Genomic DNA, 22,454 nt, shown 5'->3' with positions numbered 1-22,454 from the left:
TTTGTGCTTCTGTGTGGAACACACTGAATCTGTGTTGTGCACAGAATAGCAGGATTTTCAATAGGAAGGCTCCGATTAAAGATTTGTTTCTTTACAGATTACCCGGGTCACACTGCAATCCTGAGTGATGACATTAAAAACTTCAAACAGAAGGGAACTTCAAGTGAGGAAGATCTGAAAGATCTATTCCTTTGGCAGTTGCAGTAGAGCCAATATACATGCAGATAACTACAAGTCCAAGTTTCTTGGAATTGGGAAATTCTGAACATCATTTTCAACTTTCAGTGCTACATAATCACAGACTAAAATATAACATGCCTGCCCTCTGGTGTTTGTGTTGTGTACTGCCATAGTATTAAAATAATGACTGCCAGGTTTGTTTACTAGTGCAGCAGACAAGGGAATCTGTATCATATTTCCAAAGAGAAAGTGAAATGAATAGCTTTTCTTTCCATCCCCTATTAGTTTAATTAAAGATTATATTTTCTAAACTCCCTGAAGTCATTTTCAGTGTCTCCTATGACAAATTATTCAGTTTAATAACTCCAGGCACTTACAGAAACACTGTTCCACCTCCCACAAGTACACTGCTAAATCCTATTGCCGGCTCATCTGTTCACCAGACAAAGAGCTGAGCTGAGCTGTGGCCACAGTGTTCTGTGAAACTATTTTAGATCATTCTCAAAAGCAAGAAAGATGCAAGCTGTTCTGGTATCCTACTTTTTCTGACAGCTAACTAGCAACAGCACAGAGATAATCATAAATTTCCTCTTGTGGATTTCATTGACAAAGACCATTTTGGGGCTGGACTCAATGATCTGCCGAGGTCCCTTCCAGCCCTAATGTCTATGAAATTTTGGTGAGAGATTCTGGTAAACAGAGTAGTGTCTTAAGCAATGAAGATTTACCAACAGTCTGTAGCAGTATAGTTCTGGTAACTGGATACTGTGTGCCTTCATATGTAAAAGACGTTTTGCATGTGTAATAGCCAGAATCTTCTGGTAACACAGAACCGATGATGAGAGAGGTTGTTTCTTTCAGTCTTATGTATTTTTTATTGTCTTCATCCAAAGGCACAGAATCCTAGGGAAACAACCACAAAAAAGAGGTGTCTTGGTTAAAACAGGCCTGTATATGAAGAAACTTGGGACTTGATGCTCTCTGTAACCTCCAGAGAAAATCACTTATATGCTCTTATCTAAGTTTTAGTATCTCGTTTATGATGGATATCTGAGCAACTTTTCTTTAGTGCCTGCAAAATGGAAAGATTTACATCCAAATAACTATCCTTCAGAGAGGATAAACCCATAAACTCTGAAATGCTTTGAATCATAAGGAGGGATCCTGGTTTTCTCTGACTGAAAAAAAAATCCTCAATTTTCGGTTTTAAAAAAGTAACCCCAAATCCACATTTTTTTGTGATTAAAATGAAATGCCAGTGTATATACATATAGACCTACATGTACACATACATACATATACAAATTCATGACTTAATGAAATACTATATACATTTTTAATTTAAATCATGGCAAAATGAGGATCTGGGCTTACTTTTTTTTAACCGAAAATTGGGGATTTTTTTTAATCAGAGAAAACCAGAATCCCTAGTCATAAGTATGAGGCTTTTCTGCTTTTATATATAGCTTTTCCAACAACACATGCATTTTTAAGACAGAGCCCATCTTCTTTAATTCCCCTTGTAGTAATCATTTATCCTACCCAGTCTCATAATATATGTAACATGTTTCCCAGCCATTATTTCTAATTCTAACTGAAAATTTGCTATCAGGAAGCATATTCTTTTCAGTAGAGACAGGGGCTTTTCTTATGATAAAGACCTTATTAATCACCTTGTAAAACTGAATTTTACCTAGGTATATTAGCCCACAGCCTGGTAATCACAATAAAATTGGGCAGGGAATATTTGCTAGCATGGTTTCAACCATAGTCAGTACCTGATACCAAACCTGGTTACCAATTCCCTTTATTTGCATACAACTAGTTGCTGCAAAGTTCCAAGCTGTCTATACTAGAGTTCTGAATTAAGTGATGGTTGGTATCAAATTGTGATACATGAAACAAAAGTTTGGAAAGTAAATAATGCGTTTTGCACAAGTCCAACATGTAGTTAGCAAGCCTACTCCGGGAAATTCTGGCATAAAAGACAGTATTTCACTGAAACATAGGATGAGACTGAGAGAGAAAGAAAGCCTGAGCTGGGCAAGTTTCTGCAAATAAAATGTTGTTTCCATCTCACAAGCCTCATGAAAATACTACCAACAGCTCAATGGCTGCTTCTGGCACAAACTGTGATGCTCTGCTAATAGTTGTCACATCTTATGTCTTGAATCCAGAAATAAGTAGTTATGAACATAAATTTTACAAAGAAATATTAATTGTTGGACTCACATCTCCCCCCTTGCAAGCCATAAAACTTCAATAAAAGATTTGGGATAAAAAAGAATGCTAGAAGTGGAGAGAGGTTATCGAAGCATACCTCTATGCCTCCTCATAGTCTTTTAAAATGGCTACTTTAATGATGAATGATCACCCAACACTTTTCTTACATCTAATTTCTCTCATTTCCATGTCTTTTCCCCTGATACTCCCTCTGCTTGGAAACCCGTTGAGCAGCAGATGGGAAATGTTTGTATTATTTTGTAAAAATGGTTGTATTTCCCTGTCAGTTTTGTATTGTTCTCTACTGGGCTCAAAGAGCTTAATTTCTTTCCTAGGACAAGGAAATAAGATATAAGTGGCAGTCACATTGTCATATCTCAGAGCTATTCAGCCAGGCACGGAGGTTTGACATCCCCAGTCAATCAAAAAAAAAAAAGAGAAAGAAAAAGCTTGTAAAGAAAGGACATGTAATGTCATGACATTTAAAAAAATACTGCTGAGGAGAAATACTTATTTCATTAAGACACTCAGAATAACGTATGTGAACACTGCAAAAGGCTTCGTAAGAGATTCTTGTCCTTCAAAAAAAGAAAATAACATTCTCTACCTTGTACCACTTCAGCTCCAGGTCTGCTTTCTTGTCCATGAAACCCCCCAAATCAGGGCAAACAAGTTTCCCAGAAGTAAAAGTGAAGAGCTTTTGCATGTAGGAAATATCATGAGCAGCAGTTTTCTCAACAACTGTTAAACGAATGGACACCTTGGCACAATAAGAGGAATTCCTGCAAGCAGATGACAGAGATGTTGACAATTGTGGACACCCATAGAACAGAAAGTGAAAATCAATAATATTTTAAAAATAATCATGAATAAATGTAATGCATGTGGAAGGTACTTAGTAAACCATCCTAGAAACTGAAATCCTCCAGTTAGCTACAGAACTACTGTAGGAGCAGTACACACCATTCTCCCCTTCTGCTGACACAACTGAACACTGAACTGATGGAAACATCTCAAGGTCTGTGCTGGCACTTTAGTTTCCATGATTATTCAGTCAATAACTGCTCTGTGCTAATATTAGAAACATCCCTGCTTAAATGCAGATAAAAGTCTAATACTGTTCCTAAGGAACCAAAGAAATTCAGCCTAAACTCCACATTTACAGACTTGCTCTTTTCACTGGGTGAGGAAACTCAGGCATGCTTACTTACTCTGTCAAAGGACTGCACTGGGCATGCCTGCTCTACACAAAAGTCTCACAAGGACAGAAATGTACCCATCCCTAGTATGGCATTGGACACATGCCAATAAGCCAAGAGAGAAGTCTTCAAATAGGTATCTGTCTGATACTGCACTATGAGCTGCTACATCATTTTAGGGTGTGACATGATTCCCTTCAGCACTCCCCAGTGTGGTGTGGAGAAAGTGTAGACATGCTCTGTGTTGGGTGGCACAGTACCTACGGGAGTAGTCTGAGCATGTTGTCTCTCTCACCACTGAGAGGTTAAGGTCACACTTCAAAATCAGGACAACGGGACATTGCCAGTGATTAGAGCAGAGAACTACTAGTCAGAACCACTCAGTTATATTATCTGCTACTCTGTGACACTAAGTCAATTATCTTCTTTGCACCTCTGTTTCTTCTTGACTTAGTCCCAGTAAGTCAAGGCCAAGTAAACACAGGCAGTCCTCAGACTTACAACACAATTGGTTCCTGAAAACCACATCTTAAGTTGAAATGTTGCAACTCAGAACTGATTTTCCCATAGGAAACAATGTTATAAATGGAGGATTGGCCTGATACCCTATTTTCACCAAAAAATAACCCATAACTTTGTACTCAATCAATTATAGATGAGTAACATAGCTACATTAATGTATTTATATTGTGATCAGCAATCACATTGATTTGGAAGGACTTCTTTGAGGTGACTGCTGGACTTTTTGAAGGGCTCTTGGTTAGAGGTTTTGAAGGGTTCTTGGCTGGAGTCTTCTCAGGAGTCTTGGCTGCAAGTTTTTCTGGAGTCTTGTCTGCTTTCTTAAAGAGAGTGTCCAAGGAAGCTTGGAAAGATGTTCTCCAGGGAGAGGGGTGACACAGTGAGTGAATCAAGCCTTGTAAAGTCAAAACTGATGTCAGAAAGTTGAAACAGGGTGTCAATTTATAAATGTTGTAAGTGTGAAACATTGTAACTCAAAATGTTGTAAGTCGAGGACTGCCTGCACCAGGTTATGGGCAGGGAACTTGGACCAGTATTGATTTTAGCAGACTCTGAGCTTTTTGCTGGTTCTTTAGACTTAATATCTGAAACTTTCCTTTGCATATTGTGTTCACTGAATTCACTGAGGCTAGTTTGCACTATTAACCATGCCTCACACAAGGAAAAGAGGTTCTTCGTGAAAGAAGCAGCTATGAGCACGTTTAAATTAACTCATTTAAATCAACTAGATATTAATTTAAGACTAAATAATGGGACCTGTCAGTGCCATCTAAGCAAATTCTAAGTCGGAGCATTTATTTAAAAGATGGCTACTATCATTATTATACTATTAATAGGCATACTGGTATATATGGTGACAAATGTATCTAGTACTTTATAAACCATAGATAGTGACACACTACCTGTTTCTAAAACGTTGAAACTATTTAGCCTCTCCCTTTCCCTTTGACCCAATGAACCTTTTGTTTGTGTATTTTTAAAAGCAGGGCTTTCCAGTTCTGACTAGGAGGACAGATTAGGATTATTTCCGTCCATGCTATCAGCAGGGTTATTCGTTTTAGTTTCCAATTTCACATTCTCTTCAACAATTGCAAAGTAGCATTTTCTTTTCAATCAAGGTAATAAAACAAAGCTGTTTTATTCAATTACTGCTATACAATCTTCAGCACAAACCATCTGGTAACAGCTGCCTTAAAAGCACAAACCCTGTAAGGTCACCTTTGAGAGATGCAAATATTCAACTGCACCTATGCAGTGAGGTAGACCTGTTGATAACAAGTTGATACCTATGTGTTTGTGCTATTGAGACTTTGCAATGCCTAGGTTCCTTTAATCATCTGCTGGTGCCTACATGGCATACGTAATTGCTATAATATCAGTGTAGCGTTGCATATATATATATATCCTATTCCAAAATAAGTGCTAACCAGTACTGCTGGCAGCAAAGATGTGCAATAATTTGCCTATATCCTCATTTTACAGTCTACTGAAAAATGTCTGTTTCCTTATAGGGAAAGGTTTGCAAGGAAAAAGTATGTCTGCTTCTTCATGATTCCCTACTCTTTAATACATAATAATAATACATATAGCAATTACATATCAATTTTCCTCAGGAGATATCAAAGCGCTTCACTAGCAGAGTCAGTGCCATTACCTATATTTTACAAGGGGAAACTGAGGCACAGAAAGTGGAAACAACCTTGGACCTGACATAGCCAGTAGAGAATGAAAATCTTCCAAGTTCAAGCCCAGTGATCTAGCCTCTAACCACTGGCTTCCAAAATGTGGTCCAAGTAATACTTGTGGGCTGCAAAGCCTTTGTAAGTAAACCACAGTTCACTGATCTCCCTGCCCTTTCCAATTAAAAGTTTGATAATAAGAGTGTACGGTGTTTTCTGTAAGAAAACAGGATTAATAATAGTCTATTGGTCCAAAAAGCTTTGGATTCACTGCTCTAAGTCACACTGTTCTGTCCCTTTACAAAGACAGCTTCAAATGTGTGTTTGCTTTACATTGTAAATAGAAGAAATAGTACGTTTCACTTTCCTGTTTTGTATCAAAAGTCTGAGCAAAAGGAGAAAGTGTCAGACAAAGTATTTTTAGGAAGATTTAAATTTCAGTCTACTCTGATGTAACAGTCCTCTTTCTTTCCAGTCCTTCAAGTCTGCCAGATTCTGGTTCCTCCTTTGAACCTGCAAACTACTCTGAAATTTATAAAGCCCTGAAGTGTGACCAATGTCCCTTAGTCTTCACTGATAATTGAGAAAGTCACAGGTCAAGGGTTCAGCCCATCTTGATGCAACTCTAGCATTCTGCCTCTAGGTCTTCCAGGAAAATCAAAGAGGTTAAGACCTAAAATTTGTAATGTAAAACAGAGCAGGAAGAAACAGGAGAAATACTTTCAAAGCTGTCTTAATAGCTTCTTTGTGCAATCAAACACCAAAACCAATATTTGTTTATATAGTTACTATGCATTTCCCTTCAAAATTGCAATCAAAAGCTAACATTTTCTAGAACTCGGCAGGTTTCTACAGGGCTAGCAATGTTTTAAACACTCTTCTATCCCCTTTGCTGACTTAAAGGTACTTTAGAAGACAGAGCCATTCATATACTAGTTCAGAGCAAAAATGTGTACAGCTTGTCAATAGTTTGCCAGGTTTTCATGCATCAGTCATTTATAAGCCACCAAACACTTAACAGTGCTTTAAACTTCCTGAATTTTCCCAGAATGTGTATATCTACTTGCTAAACTTAATTACAGGTTGATGAATGCAAAGTTTTACAGGTTGGTACATGATACAAAGCCCAGCGAAGTCAAAGAAAACACTTCAATGGTTTCAGTAAGCTTTCTATCAGCCAATAATAACTTTTAGGGTATACTTACATGTTACACTTAAACCATACAAAATCTGTGGAACACTAAGCAGTGTTAAAATAAAAACATGCTGGGTGCATCTACATGTGTGCTTTACTGTGGAGCTGACTACTTAGCTCCTCAGTAAAGCATCACTGTCTACATGGGCACTTATATTAGTGCCCAGTAAATTAATAAACTTCACTATTGTCTGGGACAAGTACTGTTCTATAACAGAGTAGTTACATGCATCAAAATACACATGTAGATGGTGACTGGGGCTGGCTGAGAGTGCTACTGTACAGGGGCTGCCTGCCAACTAGCCCTGCACTATAACATACTTGTGCCCCAGTCAGCACCTCTGCAGCACATTGAGCCAGGCTGGAGTACCCCCGGGATGGCAGGCTAATCCCCCAGGCTCCTCACTAGCCCAGGGCTGCTCCGACCCAGCTCAATGTGCTGCAGTTCCGGGTGCATGTGTAAATACCGCACTCAAGAGAAATCAACTCCACTGCAAACTGCACTGGAGTTTATTATTATGTTTTAATTGCATGCGTTAATGCACCTGCCATGAGTGGTCACATGTTAAGGGATAATTTCATTTCTTGCTTGCACTTCTCTGACTTGCTACTAGAAAGCTGGTCAGCAGGGGTGTGACTAAATCCCAGGTCACCTGGGTGCTATCCTTCCTGTATCTGGGCTGGAAGCAGTGCATTCTGGGATTCTGGAGGACTGCAAATTGCTTGTTTTATCTCCATGAAGTAGATTGAAGTGACCCTAACATGAGCTAGGCTGTATGGCCCAGCATCAACCTTATCCTTAAGTAGCATAACTTGAGACACTCAGAGGACACTTAGCACAAGTGAATGAGGTTTAACCCTCAGACATTCGTATTTTAAGTGCCCTTCATCCTTAGACATGGACAACTTGTTCAATTTACAAACCTACCTTTGAGTGCAGATATATACTCCTGTGTCCTCTAGTGATGCTGGTAAGAACCAAAGAGTATCACCTTTTGCCTGAATTCTCTGTTCTTTATCTTCTCCTGAGATCACATGTTTTGAATCATTTTTATGCCATGTCAGATTGAGAGACAGGTCAGAGAAGGCCTCATGACTGAAGGAAGGGCATTTCAGAATCACAGCTTCTCCTCTTAGTACAAAGTAGTGTTTGAAATATACGGTGTGGTCCTGGCATTTATCTACATAAACCAGAGAAATTGTTTCACATTAGCACTGGTCAACCACATTATCAAGCTAGCTAAAATTCTGAGCCAAGATTTGCCTTTACCTGTGCTTTTCACAGGCTGGATTCTAAAGGCAGATGCATCCATTGTGCAAAAAGAGATTGCAAGCAAGAGCACAGGCGTCTTTGTCCACAAGAAATGGGAATGAGAAAAATGGGAAACAGCATCCTGAAACCTGCAGGTAAGAAGATCAAGTATATAATACAGTTAGTTTTAAAAAATGATAATACTCAGTGTTAACTGTTCTTGTCATATCACTCTTGTATCTAGCTAGCTTTAGAGCACCCACAGTAAACAGAAAGATGCCTTCACCTCTAAGCTATGGTATACGTGGTCCTGTAGATCTGAAGGAGAAAGGATTCCCAGATCAGTTTTGTTGTATTTTTCAGTTAATGTGATGACCTGTTAAGGGCTTAGAATCTGCAGAAGGAATCCTTCCTCCTTCACAGTCTAAGCCCCTAACAAGTCATCACATTAACTGAAAAACACAACAAAACTGAGCGCTAAGATAAAAAAAAATGCTCAGAACAGAAAACTTCAAAATGTAACATGCTACAATCCAACGGACTGATATATAATCTTGGGGCCAGAATTGAGTGTGAGCTAGAACATATTTATCAACACTTGAGAAATGCCACAGGGTAAATGGTCTTTCTTACAATTCTGATCAAATTCTAGAGTCACATCCATGCTGGCTCTACTTTACTTCTAAGCAAGGACTGGACTGGTCCAAGAAGAATACTCTTTCCCCCTACCATCAAAAATACAAATTTTGCTGGCTCAAAAATTTGAGATGAAAGCCAGAACATTCACCTGCTGAGTGGACTCTTAGCATAAGGTAACACTCTGTTTTCAAGGTTACTAGACAAATAGGTAGACATGCATATTTCCATGTAAAGATCCTACACTGACTCCAGATCCAACAACAGCTGGTATCACACCTTGGAGAACATAAGATCCAAGAGAACCAAGACTCTGCAAACCCACATTGGTGCCAACAGCTTACATTATAAGATGCATTTAATAACACTGCTCTGGCACCTCACACTAATCACCAGACCCTGTCCCCCCTCCCCCTGCCTAAAAAACCCCCTCATAGGTTAGCTTGAGGAAACAAATTCATGTCATTTACCCCATTCCTTAAATGCAGACTTCAACATGGAACTGAATCAAGCCATTGGTTTTTCAGCCCAGCTAGTGTTGATTGTTACTGAACTGCTAATTCTGCTTGCAACATGGCAAATGTTGTACTGTATAAATAAAGTGAGAATACAAACCATGTTTAGCTCCATGCTAGTCTATCAAACCCAGCCTTACCCCTGCCATGGCATGTGACTTGTGGAAAGATAGGGTCTGTCTGTTATATGCAGATCAGTTGTACCACATTCTTTTCACTTCCTGAAAAGCATGAGACAGGCCACAGAATGCTACAGCCCCCAAAGTGCTTTGTGAAACAACCTCCCCCCACCGCTTCTGGAATCTAATATTGGAAAGTCAAAGGCTTTGTTTGGACTGCAGTCAAAAGTGGGGTTGGCACACGTGTAAATTAGTTTTAATCTAGTGATTTTGGGTGAGATTATCAGTGAAGACAGATCAGCACTGGCTTTAGACACTTTGGTAAGCATATATCTAGAGTCTCTGACTGTTTTGCATAGCTGACATTGAAGACCATGCTCTTCACTGTTGTGGTTACCCAGATGAGACAGATTAAAAACTGGGATATGCTTACTAGGGCTATGCATAACAGCACCATTCCGTTTCAATTTCTGTTTCGACATTTCAACAGGACAGTGTTTCATTTCAACTCTCATTTTGTTTTGAAACCACAGTTTGTGTTGTTTCATCAAAACTGTTTTGCTGTTTTGAAGTTTTGCCCATAGGCTATAATGGAGAAACACAAAACTGCCTATAACTTTGTCATTTGTTGCCTTATTTGGATGACATTTTAAGCCTGCCAAGTTTCAAGGAGATAAGTACAAGGGGTTTCTGGGAAACTGCACCTCAAATCTTGAAAGCAAAACTGTGTCGTGTGTATTAAGGCACAGCAGGGTAAAGACTGCAGGCATGCTAGGCCCTGCTGAGGCCATGAAGCATATCAGCTTTCAAGGAGATAGGTTCAGAGATTTCTGGGAAATTGCACCTTGGGCTGCTGACAAGCAAAACTCATGACATGGGTGACACTGTGTGTGTGTTAAGGCATGCTCTCACGGGTGCTGGGGCATCTACATGACACAGTAGTGTGCCCCAATGAGGGCTCCTCCTCCCCTACAGCCTCAGCCCAGTACTTCACTTTAAATGACAACAGGTAATAACTTAGTGAGCAGCACAGCAGTACCAGCAGCATCTCAGGCAGCTAAACTGTCACAGAGCCTTTCTTTCCTCTCCTGCAAGAGCTTCTTCTCCCACATGTGTGTTAAAGCATGCCTTCACTGTGGGATTGTGTGTGTGTTAAGGTGCTCCCTCACTGGTTCTGGGGTCTCTACATGACATGGTAGTGTGCCCCAATGAGGGCTCCTCCTCCCCTACAGCCTCAGCTCAGAACGCAACTTTAAATGACAACAGGTAAAATAATAATGTGTGAGAAGCAACACAGTAGCACCAGCAGCCTCTTAGGCAGCCAAACTGTGACGGAGCCTTCCTTTCCTCTCTGCAGCAGTTTCTTCTCCAGCAGCTGCCACAGAATTCTCCCTGCCAGCCCCAGCTCTGGGGCTTAAATGTGCCCAGGGCCTTGCTTTCTTCCAGTCAGGTGCTAGGAGTGTTGGTCTAAGGACATGGCACTGGTAGACAAGGTCCCTTCCTTTGAGTCAGTCTAATTTGGTATGTTTTAGCAGACAAACTGAATTGTTACAGAAATGTATCTTAGCAAGCTTTCGGGTTGAAAAACCCTTTGTCCGGCTGAAGAAGCACCTGCAGTTGGTCTGCTGTTCATGGATGGAAGGAACAGTAAAGAAGCCAGAGGCTGGCATGCAATGCAGGCAAGAGAGCCAGTCAGTGAAAATGGAAATGGAGGCATCAGGGAGTGACAGACAGGCTGGCATGGGGGGGGAAAGAGGGATGTAGCAGCACAGGTAAAAGTGGAGAGGTACCTGGGGAGTCAGGATGTCCAACAGGTGTCATAAATCCAATGTCTATATTGAGTCCATGAGTTTCTGTACCCAGGTGGCTGATGAAATGAAGTTCATAGGCCTGGCTGTGAAAAGTGGTTTGTAAATTCAAACAAGCACCAAACCTTGCTAGCCTCATCACCAGAAGACAACTTCCTACCGATCAAAACACAAAACCTGCCAACAATCTCCAGTACCCCTACAAATTGCACACCAGAATCTATCAAAGACAACAATACCCAACTACCTGTGGGGGCACATTTCTCACAAAAAAACCCACTCTGTCTCCAGTCTCTCAGGCCTGATCCTGAAAGGGAATTTACAAAACATTTTTCACAGCTGGGCCTATGAACTTCACTTTATCAGCCTCCTAGGTAGTAGGGATCTATTTATATAGGCAACCAGGGATCTAATAAAAGGGTCTAGAAGAAAGCAAAAGGTATTCTGGAATCTCACTTGATAGGCTAGCTAGTAGAAAATCATTCAAATCAATGGTGGTAGTAGCCTTCATTATCTAAAGCTCCTGAGTTGCTGGAAGACAGCTCAGTAACTGTCAGACCTCAAGGCAGAAAGCAGGCCAGTTCAAACAATGCTGCCTTTTATGCTTTTTTTCCATCCGTCCCCCAGAGTACTGGGATTGGAAGGAACCTCAGGGAAGGATCACAGTCACTAGCCAGCTACACCAGTCAATATCAGACCAGTCCTCCCCCCCCCCCCGTCTTCCCTACTTCTTTGCTCCTCTTCCCCCTCCCTCTTACTTTCCGTTTCCCTGCAGGCAAGCCCAGCTTGAGTTTCAAAACTCAAAATGTTTTGAAACTTTCAGAATCTTTCAACTGCCCTTTTGTTTCAAAGCTGTTTCAAAGCCCTTTGTTTTGTTTCAATTTCTCTGTTTTGAGATTGAAACAGCATTGAAACGAAACAGCTGGTGAAATTTCATACAGCCCTAATGCTACCTATGTTGCCAGTCACACTTTCTGACTGCAGCAGAGGTATAGCCAAAGTCAACATTTCACACTAGTTTTGTTGTTGTTGTTGTTGGGGGGGGAGTGGAATTGGCACACAAAGCTGTGCACCCAAGTTGTATGTGCTGCCACAGAACTCTGTGTTAAGTCTGCATGCATGCAAAAGAGTTTTCAGATTCAATATTTGATTATTTGGGCACATAAAGTGAGAAAAACCCAGGGCATCAATAGAAACCACCCTGAGCCATGGACAGAGGAAAACACTGTTCTGCTGCCTATAAATTATTAACTATCACGTGTTCACTTAGCAAGGACAAGCTATAGCTTTCCTTATACAAAAAAAGACTGGAATCCTTTTTCTTTTTTTTTTTTTTTTGGTATCTCATGCCAATTTTAAATCGGTATAGTTCCTTTCATTTCAGCATAGTAACTCATGCTACATGCAGCAAGTTGAATAGATATACAGTATACATAGAATGTAAAATTCCAAGTTTACATACATAACCTGTGTCTACAACAGGCATATAAAATGCTATATATGCGCACACATACTACCGTTACATGCATATATTGCTTATGTGTGTCTGTACATGCTATACACACACTAGAAGATGTCTAACTATCACTACCTTACAGGGCAATTACCAAATGACAAGAGGAGATTACCTTCCATTATGACCAAAAAAACTAGACAAACCCATATATCTTCCAGTACATACACATATCAGATTTGGATACAGACATATGTGGACATACCTTTCTTCTACTTATGAAGAAAGTAGTCATTCTCCAAATTCCTTTCACGTTATATCTTTTTCAAACTTTCTCCATTCCAGGACCTCAGTTTAGCTGATTACAGCTAATTTGACTATCACAGCCTGTTTTCAATATAAGGTTGATCATTTCATACACACAGTTTACAAAAAACCCCAAAAAATAATAATAATAAAGCAAAGCTACAAGGAGTTTGGTGTAATTTCTATCTGTAGGGTAAGCTTCCAGATGGAGTAAGAAGTGTCCTTAACAGATCAATTTATATGCAAGTCCAAGCACTGCAGAAATTCTCTCTTATTGGCCAGTCAGCTTCTAAATCAATCCATTTCTCCTGGTATTGTATCTACAGGATATTTTCTGAGAAGTAGGGTGGAAAGTTAGCTACTCTGTCTCCTAAACCTAAATTAAACATTAATGTTCCTGTTGCATTATTAAGTCATAAGGCACACGTGCCATCCTATAGCAGTAAAGCTTCTCTCTCCTTCAAATAATTAGCCTGATGAAAATATTTTGCTGCCTTGTTCATAAACTTTAGACTTCTGTGTTTTCCAATCCAGCAATCTCCATAACATAACCTAAGAAAAAAAGGATTTACATCTCCCTCACATTTACTTACCTGTGAGTCTGCATTTATGTACTCAGAACTTCTTTGTGTAGTTTCTAGCTGTAGATTACGCTTCCACATGTACTTGGAAGTGTCCTGGCAGATGAATTTATATGCAAGTCCACACACTGCAGAAATTCTCTCTTATTGCTCAATGAGCTTTCAAATAGAAAACTTTTTGGACACACCTTATTTTTCTTCCAGAGAGAGAGAGTTTTTGTGAGAAAGAAGGGACAATGTATGTACAGATTTCTCAAACAGGGGAAATGACTGCTAAATATGTGACTAAGTTTCCTTTTTTATGACGAACTATAACTTACATAGGTCTGGCTGCTTGTGGTTTCAAAGTATAGCTGTATTTCCCAATTACCACAAGAATAAGCAGAACTAATGAGAAGTTATTGAAACTATTTTAATAAAGTTATTTAACAACTAGCTAGATCCTGATCTTCACATCCTTGACTTCAGTAAGATTGCTTATTAATTTTCATGGACATTATTACAGGTTCTGATTTCCTGCCTCATTCACTCTGCTTTAAATGTTTGTAAACCCAAAATGGTCATCTTTTTTATGTTTATTCCTTAATGTTTTCAGTGGATTTTGTAATGCTTTATGTTAAGGTTTTATTTATAAGTAGCATAGAAGGAGTTTATAGATGTTTTAGGCCTGTTTTAGTAATGTTAGCAAAAGGGATAGTATGCCCAACATGGCTATAAGCACATCAACAGAAAGGAGTTGTCTATATGTACTAGGCTGCATTCATTTTGACCCAGGCTATCTGGAGCAACTAGAACAATGAGGTTTTATTCAATTATTGGACTTCTTAGCACTCCAAGAAACCATATAATGAATAAATAATAAAGCTAGCATAAAGGGTTGGCCATGTCAAACATTCATCTTTGTCAACTCTTCAAAAACTCTTAATAAATTGAAAATTGCTATAAAACTACCATTTTATTTAACAAGTTTCAGCGTATTTCCGCAGCTTAATATTAAGAGCCTGGGATAATTCTTAAGAAATTTTACCTACTGCTGATATTATGACCACACGACCTTTTTTTAAGAAATGGAACAGACGGAAAGGAGGGAAACCTCTTGTCCATATCAACATACTTTAAACACAGAGAAGCAACTGCTTCCTGAATTATACCTGCTCTAAGAATAGAGAGAGACTTCACATTTGCAGGATAACAAGTAGGCACCTGTTGCCACCATTACATTAATATTAAAAAGAAATAAACTATAAAGGAAGAGGACATACCATGAAATATACATTGCTATCAATATTTATTATTTTTGCTTAAGCAGGAACATTGCACTTATGCTGACTGTGGCTGCCTGGCCCTAAGGTTGATTCTACACCAATTCAACACCTAACCCTTGCTCTTAAGCTAGCTATATCTCCAAAATACCAGAAAATCACATGAAAATTAGCAACAGCATAGCAATGTTCTCAATACACTATATAGTACAGAAATACTGTCTGTCTTGGCTTGGGGCCCATCCCCCCCACTCTGAAAGAATATCCAGTAGCTTAACAGACCTTCTACTCTACTTTCTTCAGTAAGGAGAAGACTCTGGCCTTATAAATCATCCCATCTACCAACAGCCACCACCAGAGGATGGGAAGGGAGGAAGGAAAAGTGCTCCCCAGAACGACATCATCATTCATCAGCCTGGATCAGACCTACTCCAAATTGTTCTGAACACAGCCCAGCTGCTTTTCTGACAGGTCTGTGGAGGATGAATCTCTAATCCCTCGCACTCACCCTAAAATGCTAAGCTTGAGTATGAAGGATGTGGATGGAAAAGGTCTACGTAGTGTAGCTCTGGAGGAAATGAAAGATTGATGCTGAGTGTTTTTGACCATTGTGTGCTGAGAAGGCCATGTCATATTGTGAAAAGCTTTTCCTGCTAGCACCAGCTATAAACAGAAATTTATGCAATCCTGATTTGCATTCATAGACTGTTTTAGAGAAGCTGGTGTCATTGAGTAGTTTGGTTCTGTATTGCATTCATTTGATAGTGACCAAGGTGCTGGACCACATCAGGGCAGTGCCTGATTCCCATGCCAGGATAAAGGCTTGTATACTCACAGTATGTTTTCCCCATGGATTTCTGGTCCTGTTCTGGTCAGCATGAAGTACAATGCCTCTCTCACAGTCACCCTGTTACAGGAAGATGGGCTTTTTCCTCACTAGAATATCACAGTTGAACAAGAAACACCACAAGGCTTCATAATTTCACAGTTGGTAGGGTCAGAAGGGCCTAAGCAGATCATCGAGTCCGACGCCCTGCCATGGCAAGAAAGAGTACTGGGGTCAAACGACCCCAGCAAGGTGTACATCTAGCCTCCTCTTAAAGACCCCCAGGGTAGGAGCCAGCGCCACTTCTCTTGGAAGTTGGTTCCAGATCTTCGCCGCCCTGACTGTGAAGTAGCGCCTCCTGATATCTAACCTAAACCTATCCTCTGCCAGCTTGTGACCGTTATTCCTGGTCACTTCCGGTAGTGCTCAGGGGAACAGGGACTCCCCCAATGCCTGCTGGTCCCCTCTGACCAGTTTGTTACAGGCCACTAGATCCCCCTCAGCCTTTTCTTGTGGCTTGATTATTACTAGCAATCCTAGCCTCAATGCAGGGAATGTATCAGTAGGTAAAGTGTTCCTGTTTTACAGATAGGCAAATAGAAGCCCAGACACATGGGAAGACAAGTGCAGTTAGCAATGCAAATCAGTTCTTTGGCTTCCTGACCACAACTTTTTTATTGGAGCACATCATAGAGCAACTTTGATGCGATATAGTGGCAGCTTGTACTGAATGAATCATCAAGGAACTCCACTTAGATGTACATTTCTATTTATTATTTCATTCAAGAGACACATACAGTTAAGTTGACTAAGCCACTATCATATGACTAAGTATAGAAGAGATCTGGGTTGACTCATATGACAGACTAGGGCAGCCATTTTCAATTCCTGGAATTTGCAAAGTAAGCCCACACAAAATAAATCAACAATATTCCATCACAAAATGTTATATGCCAATTGATTTTTAGCAAGTCTAGTTTTAATTTATGGCCCTGCATTAGTTCAGAACTGCCAAATGGCCCATTGGTAGCTGACAGAAAGCTGTAAAAGAAGAGGTGCCAGCTCTAAGAAAAATCAAACAGATGGGAGGGAAGAAATGAAATGAAGTATAAGAGCAGGCAGTCCGATTAGTCTTATTGCAGGCAAGACACCCAAAGTACATGAACACTTGACCCTCTGTTGCGATCCATGGCTCTGAGGATGCCGGGTGACTACGAATGGCAGCACAGTCATTCCATTTCATCCCAAGCAGAGGGGGATGGGGCATGCTCTGCTAATACATGTAGCATATTTTGCCAAAGTGTGGTGGGCTCACTATCGTCAGGCCTGACTTTATCATGGCTATGCACAGGATGAAGACTTCCCCTGAGCTTTTATAATGTCCTTTCACTTTCTCTGCCTCCTTTATTTTTAGAAGGAGAGTGACACTGTCCCATCTGTTAAATACTACTGTGGATATCATTCTGAGTAACACTTGCCACCACAGTGCTTCAGAACAGGCACAGGCCAGATCAGTGGCTCTGCCTCGAGTCCATGTTCAAGGAACCTATCCTTATTTGTTCAGGTCCTGCAGGATGATTAAGTTGGAACCATCTTGAAGAAAGTGTATCCTAGTCCTAGGGAGGACTAGATGGAGTTGGGACAAGCTAAGAGCTTCAGAGCCTATTGCCTGCAGTTTTTAAAGCAGAAACAGTTGAAAATATGGTAACAAAAGTATGTTTGTTCCGTAGTCATTTAACTTCCTGGGTGCTTGTGTTTCTATTTGTTCATCTGTAAATCAGAGATAATAAAGCATCACCTACTTTAAGGCCAGGCTTGCCAGTAATAAATACCCATGGGGTTTTTTTTGTTTAACTGTGATGGTCTATAGTGAAGAAAAAGCCCATCTTCCTGTAACAGGGTGACTGTGAGAGAGGCATTGTACTTCATGCTGACCAAAACAGGACCAGAAATCCATGGGGAGAAACACTGTGAGTTTCTTTGTCCTGGCATGGGAATCAGGCACTACCCTGATGTGCTCCAGCACCTTGATCACTATCAAATGAATGACACCAGCTTCCCTAAAAGAGTCTATGAATGCAAATCAGGATTGCATAAATTTCTGTTTATAGCTGGTGCTAGCAGGAAAAGCTTTTCACAATATGACATGGCCTTCTCAGCACACAATGGTCAAAAACACTCAGCATCAATCTTTCATTTCCTCCAGAGCTACACTACGTAGACCTTTTCCATCCACATCCTTCATACTCAAGCTTAGCATTTTAGGGTGAGTACGAGGGATTAGAGATTCATCCTCCACAGACCTGTCAGAAAAGCAGCTGGGCTGTGTTCAGAACAATTTGGAGTAGGTCTGATCCAGGCTGATGAATGATGATGTAGTTCTGGGGGGCTCCTTTCCTTTCTCCCTTCCCATCCTCTGGTGGTGGCTGTTGGTAGATGGGATATTCACCAAAAGGAATGAACATGTCTGACCTGTTTGGCAAGCACATACTCTGATCGAGAGTTCAGCTGTCTTCTCCATCAGCTTTTTTCTTTCTCCACTTGATATGGTTTAATTGCTGTGTTTTCAACTGGATCCTCAAAATTGTTATGGGATCACAAGTGACTCTCTTCTCTGTTATATGAGAAGAAAGACCAGCAGGGTAGGGATGTGCCTGGGTCAAAGCAGAAGCGGACACTTCTGGTTGTTGTTGCAATCCCAAACATACATGTGCACCTTCCACACAAGCTGCCTTTTTTCATAACCCTACCACAAGTCAGAATCCAGTATGGTTGCACATATTGCCTGTACCCCATCCCTCCAGTTACTCCACTGGGGAAGATCATCATGTAGTATATGGCAAATTATTTAATTTAAAATTGTTGCATTATTTTACCTTTTAGCACCCAGACAGAAGTTTTATGTCCCATACTAGCAAGGTAAGGGACAATGATCTACCACTCTTAGCTACTTTTCATAATTCATCTGCTGTCTCCACAGTTACAAAGTTAGATTTTCTTAGAATCATAAAAAATATAGGACTGAAAGATTTGTCCATACAAGTCTCTGCTCAAGGAAGAGGAGAAGGAGAAAGTAGAAGGATTATGGGTTAGGACACATGGAGGTCAAGGAGAAAGGGCTTTGGTGGTAGGGGTCTGCTACACCAAGGGGAAGAACTAGATTTGGAACTCCCGAGGCAGCTCTCGGAAACCACAAAGACTAGGGAGGCAGTAGTCATGGGTGACCTAAACTACCCTGACATCTGCTGGGAAACGCAGACAGCAAATTCGCACCATTCAAGCAGGTTCCTATCCCATGTATAGGACCTCCACCTGCTGCAGGAGGTACATGGTCCCAATAGGGGGAATGCCTTACTGGACCTGGTATTGGCAACAAGGGATGACATGATAGGGGACCTACAGATTAGTGGTCACCTGGGGGACAGTGACCACCAAATAATAGAATTCATCACAAGGCATAGAGTGGGTAAGGTAACTAGAAGGGTGGAAGTGCTAGACTTCAGGAAGGCCAACTTCAGCAAACTCAGGCGTTTGGTCAATGATGCACTGCAGAGTAGAAGATTTGGCGAGATGTGAGCCCAGGAAGGATGGCTGTGCCTCAAGGAAACAATCCTTCAGGAGCCAGGAGCAGGGAGGAGAGGAGGGATCCAGGCACACATGTGTCTCGCATGCACATGTGCCCCCTTACCTGACCCCAAGCGGAGGCAGACACAGCAGCAGCGGAGCCAGCAGCAGGGGCAGCAGCAGCTAATCTCCCTAAGGTAAGTGGGCAGAGGGACCGGATGCAGCTGAGCCGGATCCAGAGGGGAAGCCCCCCGGATCCCTTTTACCTGAGCCAGTAGGGCGTCGCATTCCCAAGCTGCGCCGTGTGAACAGAGTACACAAACAGGTGCGCTTTGTAAGAGCGCGCCAGCATTTGCGTTGGTGGGCAAGGAAGGACCAGGAGAGAGACTTCTGCTAGGGCACGGCAAAGGCACCGCACTAAGCCATAAACAAGAAGCAACTCCTACGATGTTGTTGACACGGAGTGCTGCCAGGGCCCCTGCCCGGGGGGCACAGTCTACCCGGAGCTTGTCTGAGGCCTCCGCCCAGACAGAGTCCATGGACGGGCTGGTGTGCCCCCACCCCCTGGCCTGCGGGAGTTGCCCAGCAAGGCCCAGGGGGGCAGGGATTGGGGACCCCTACACTTGTCCTGCTGGCACCCACGTTAGGGCCCTGGAGGTGCAGGTGAGGGAGCTCCAGGAGGAGGTTAGCAGGCTGAGGGGAATCAGGGAGGTGGAGGAAGAAATTGACGGCTATTTCCTTTCCCTGCAGGGCCACACACCCAAGAAAGAAGCACCTTGGGAAGTGCCCTCCACTGCAGAGTGACAGATGGTCACCTCCAGAACCAGGGCTGCAAGTAACACATCAGTACCAGTTCCTCCAGTCCAGCTGGAGAACAGGTACGAGGCCCTGGCAACTCTGGAGGAGAAGGAAGGAGAGGAGACAACCAGAGAGGAGGCAATTCCACGCTCTCCATGATCTGAGCAGGCCGAAGAAGCTAAACAGTCCCGGAGGAAACAGCATTGAGTCATCGTTATAGGCAACTCCATCCTGAGAGGTACATAGGGCCTCATCTGTCTCCAGGACCCCTCAACACATGAGGTCTACTGCCTACCTGGAGCAAAGATTCAGGATGTGAAGGGGATGCTCCAGTCCATCATCCAGCCCACTGATTACTACCCCGTGGTCCTAATCCATGTGGGTACTAATGATGCGGCCAGGAGAAGCCCTGATCACCTGATGGCGGACTACCATGCTCTGGGGGGCATGCTGAAGGAGATAGGTGCACAGGTGGTTTTCTCTTCTGTCTTACCAGTGAGCAGTCGTGGAAGACGGCATGCAACGTGCATCACAGAGACCAACTGGCAGCTTTGGGAATGGTGTCTCAAGGCAGGCTTTGATTTCCTCAACAACGACCCGCACATCACTACAAGAGACAGGCTCGGGTGGGATGGGCTCCACCTTTCCCCTAAAGGTAAGCGTGTGTTCTCTTCTAGGTTGGTGGACCTCCTCCGGTGGCCTTTAAATTAGGCTCGTTGGGGAAAGGGGAAGATGAGGGCGGAAGAAGCCTTGGATTGCCAAACAAAGCAACACCTGCAAGTACACCCCAGCCTAGACCGACAAGTGGAACATATACACCAGAATGAAGGACCTCTATCTAACCCAGGAGGAGCACAGCCCCACCAGGGGAGATGTCTTGGTGGACTTGGTGCTGGCCACCGGTGACAACCTGTTGAGGGGGCTGCAGGTGCTCGACCACCTGGGTGACAGTGATCGTCCAGTGATTGTTGGGAGGTAATCCCAACACGGATCAAAGGGGGCAGGAGGCACAAAGGCCCCCATGGCTCACCAAAAGCATCTGGGAATGTCTCTTAGCTAAAAGGGAGGCGGCACACCCAATCGATGGGAGGGGCCATCACCAGGGAGGATGATACTGTGGTTGCTCGGGGATGCAGGGGGGCAGTCAGGAAAGCCAAGGCAGAGATGGAACTGGGACTAGCTTCCCAGATCAAAGACAACAAGAAGTCCTTTTTTAAATACATAGGGGGCAAAAAGAAGGTACCCTGCAGGACACGCTAGGAAATTTGGTCGTCACACCAGATGACAAAGCTAACATATTTAACGCTTTCTCTGCCTCCATTTTCCTGAGCAAGGACCGGAACAGTCACCCCCCTTCTGGGCCCCCCTCAGAACCCAGGGGAGGCACACCTAGGCCAGGGGTTAGTGAGGAACTGGTTAGGGAACTTCTGGAGGGACTGGATGTATTCATATCAGCTTGTCCAGATGATCTCCACCCTAGAGTACTGAGGGAATTAGCAGAGGTCATTGTGGGACCCCTGGCACAGCTTTACGAGCACTCGTGGTGCTCTGGTGTGGTGCCAGAGGACTGGAAGAGGACCAATGTGGTTCCCATCTTCAAAAAAGGGAGGAAGGAAGACCCGGGAAACTATAGGCCGCTTAGTCTTACCTCAATCTTGGGCAAGCTTTTTGAGAGAATTACTCTGGCTCATGTCCACAAGGGGCCAGCAGGGGAGATTATGCTTAGGGGCAACCAACGCGGGTTCATTAGAGGCAGGTCCTGTCAGATCAACCTGGTGGCCTTCTACGACCAGGTCACCAAATCCTTAGATGCAGGGGTAGCAGTGGACATAGTCTTTCTGGACTTTCAGAAGGCCTTCAACATTGTCTCTCACCCCATTCTCGTTAAGAAACTGGGGGACTGTGGTGTCAACACCTACACAGTCAAATGGGTTGCCAACTGGCTGGAGGGCCACACCCAGAGTGGTGGTGGATGGGTCATTTTCAACCTGGAGGGATGTGGGCAGTGGGGTTCCGCAGGACTCGGTCCTCAGGCCCGCACTGTTCAATCGTCAGTGACTTGGACGAGGTGGTAAAAAGTACCCTGTTCAAATTTGCTGATGACACCAAGATGTGGGGGGATGAGGGTACGCTAGAATGGAGGAATAGGCTGCAATTGGGCCTAGACATGTTACAGGGGTGGGCGGATGAGAATAGGATGGGATTCAACACCAACAAGTGCAAGGTGATGCACCTGGGGAGGAAGAACTAGCACCATACCTACAGGCTAGGGAACTCCTTTCTCATCAGTGCAGAGGCAGAAAAGGATCTTGGAGTCATCATTGATGCCAAGATGAATA

General features: G+C 42.6%; 1 protein-coding gene across 3 annotated transcripts in view; it reads right to left on the bottom strand.

The window, feature by feature from the left end:
- The window catches only part of LOC109306228 (interleukin-1 receptor type 2-like), a 44,512-nt gene that overhangs the window by 8,459 nt on the left and 13,599 nt on the right, over window positions 1–22,454 (bottom strand). For 2 of the 3 annotated variants that reach the window (XM_019529549.1, XM_019529551.1), the window contains 4 exons: window positions 8,266–8,396; window positions 7,924–8,176; window positions 3,011–3,185; window positions 909–1,083 (listed from right to left, as the gene is read on the bottom strand). In XM_019529549.1, the coding sequence (XP_019385094.1) occupies window positions 909–1,083; window positions 3,011–3,185; window positions 7,924–8,176; window positions 8,266–8,396 (734 nt within the window). Of the gene's footprint in view, window positions 1–908; window positions 1,084–3,010; window positions 3,186–7,923; window positions 8,177–8,265; window positions 8,397–13,677; window positions 13,866–22,454 lie in introns of those variants that run through there. The other variant, XM_019529550.1, reaches the window with a different exon arrangement.

The sequence above is a fragment of the Crocodylus porosus genome, unplaced genomic scaffold (genome assembly GCF_001723895.1).
Source record: "Crocodylus porosus isolate Cpor-Errol unplaced genomic scaffold, CroPor_comp1, whole genome shotgun sequence".
NCBI lineage: Eukaryota > Metazoa > Chordata > Crocodylia > Crocodylidae > Crocodylus > Crocodylus porosus.
Note: the sequence above shows the minus strand (reverse complement) of the source record. Positions and strands in the feature narration are given on the sequence as shown.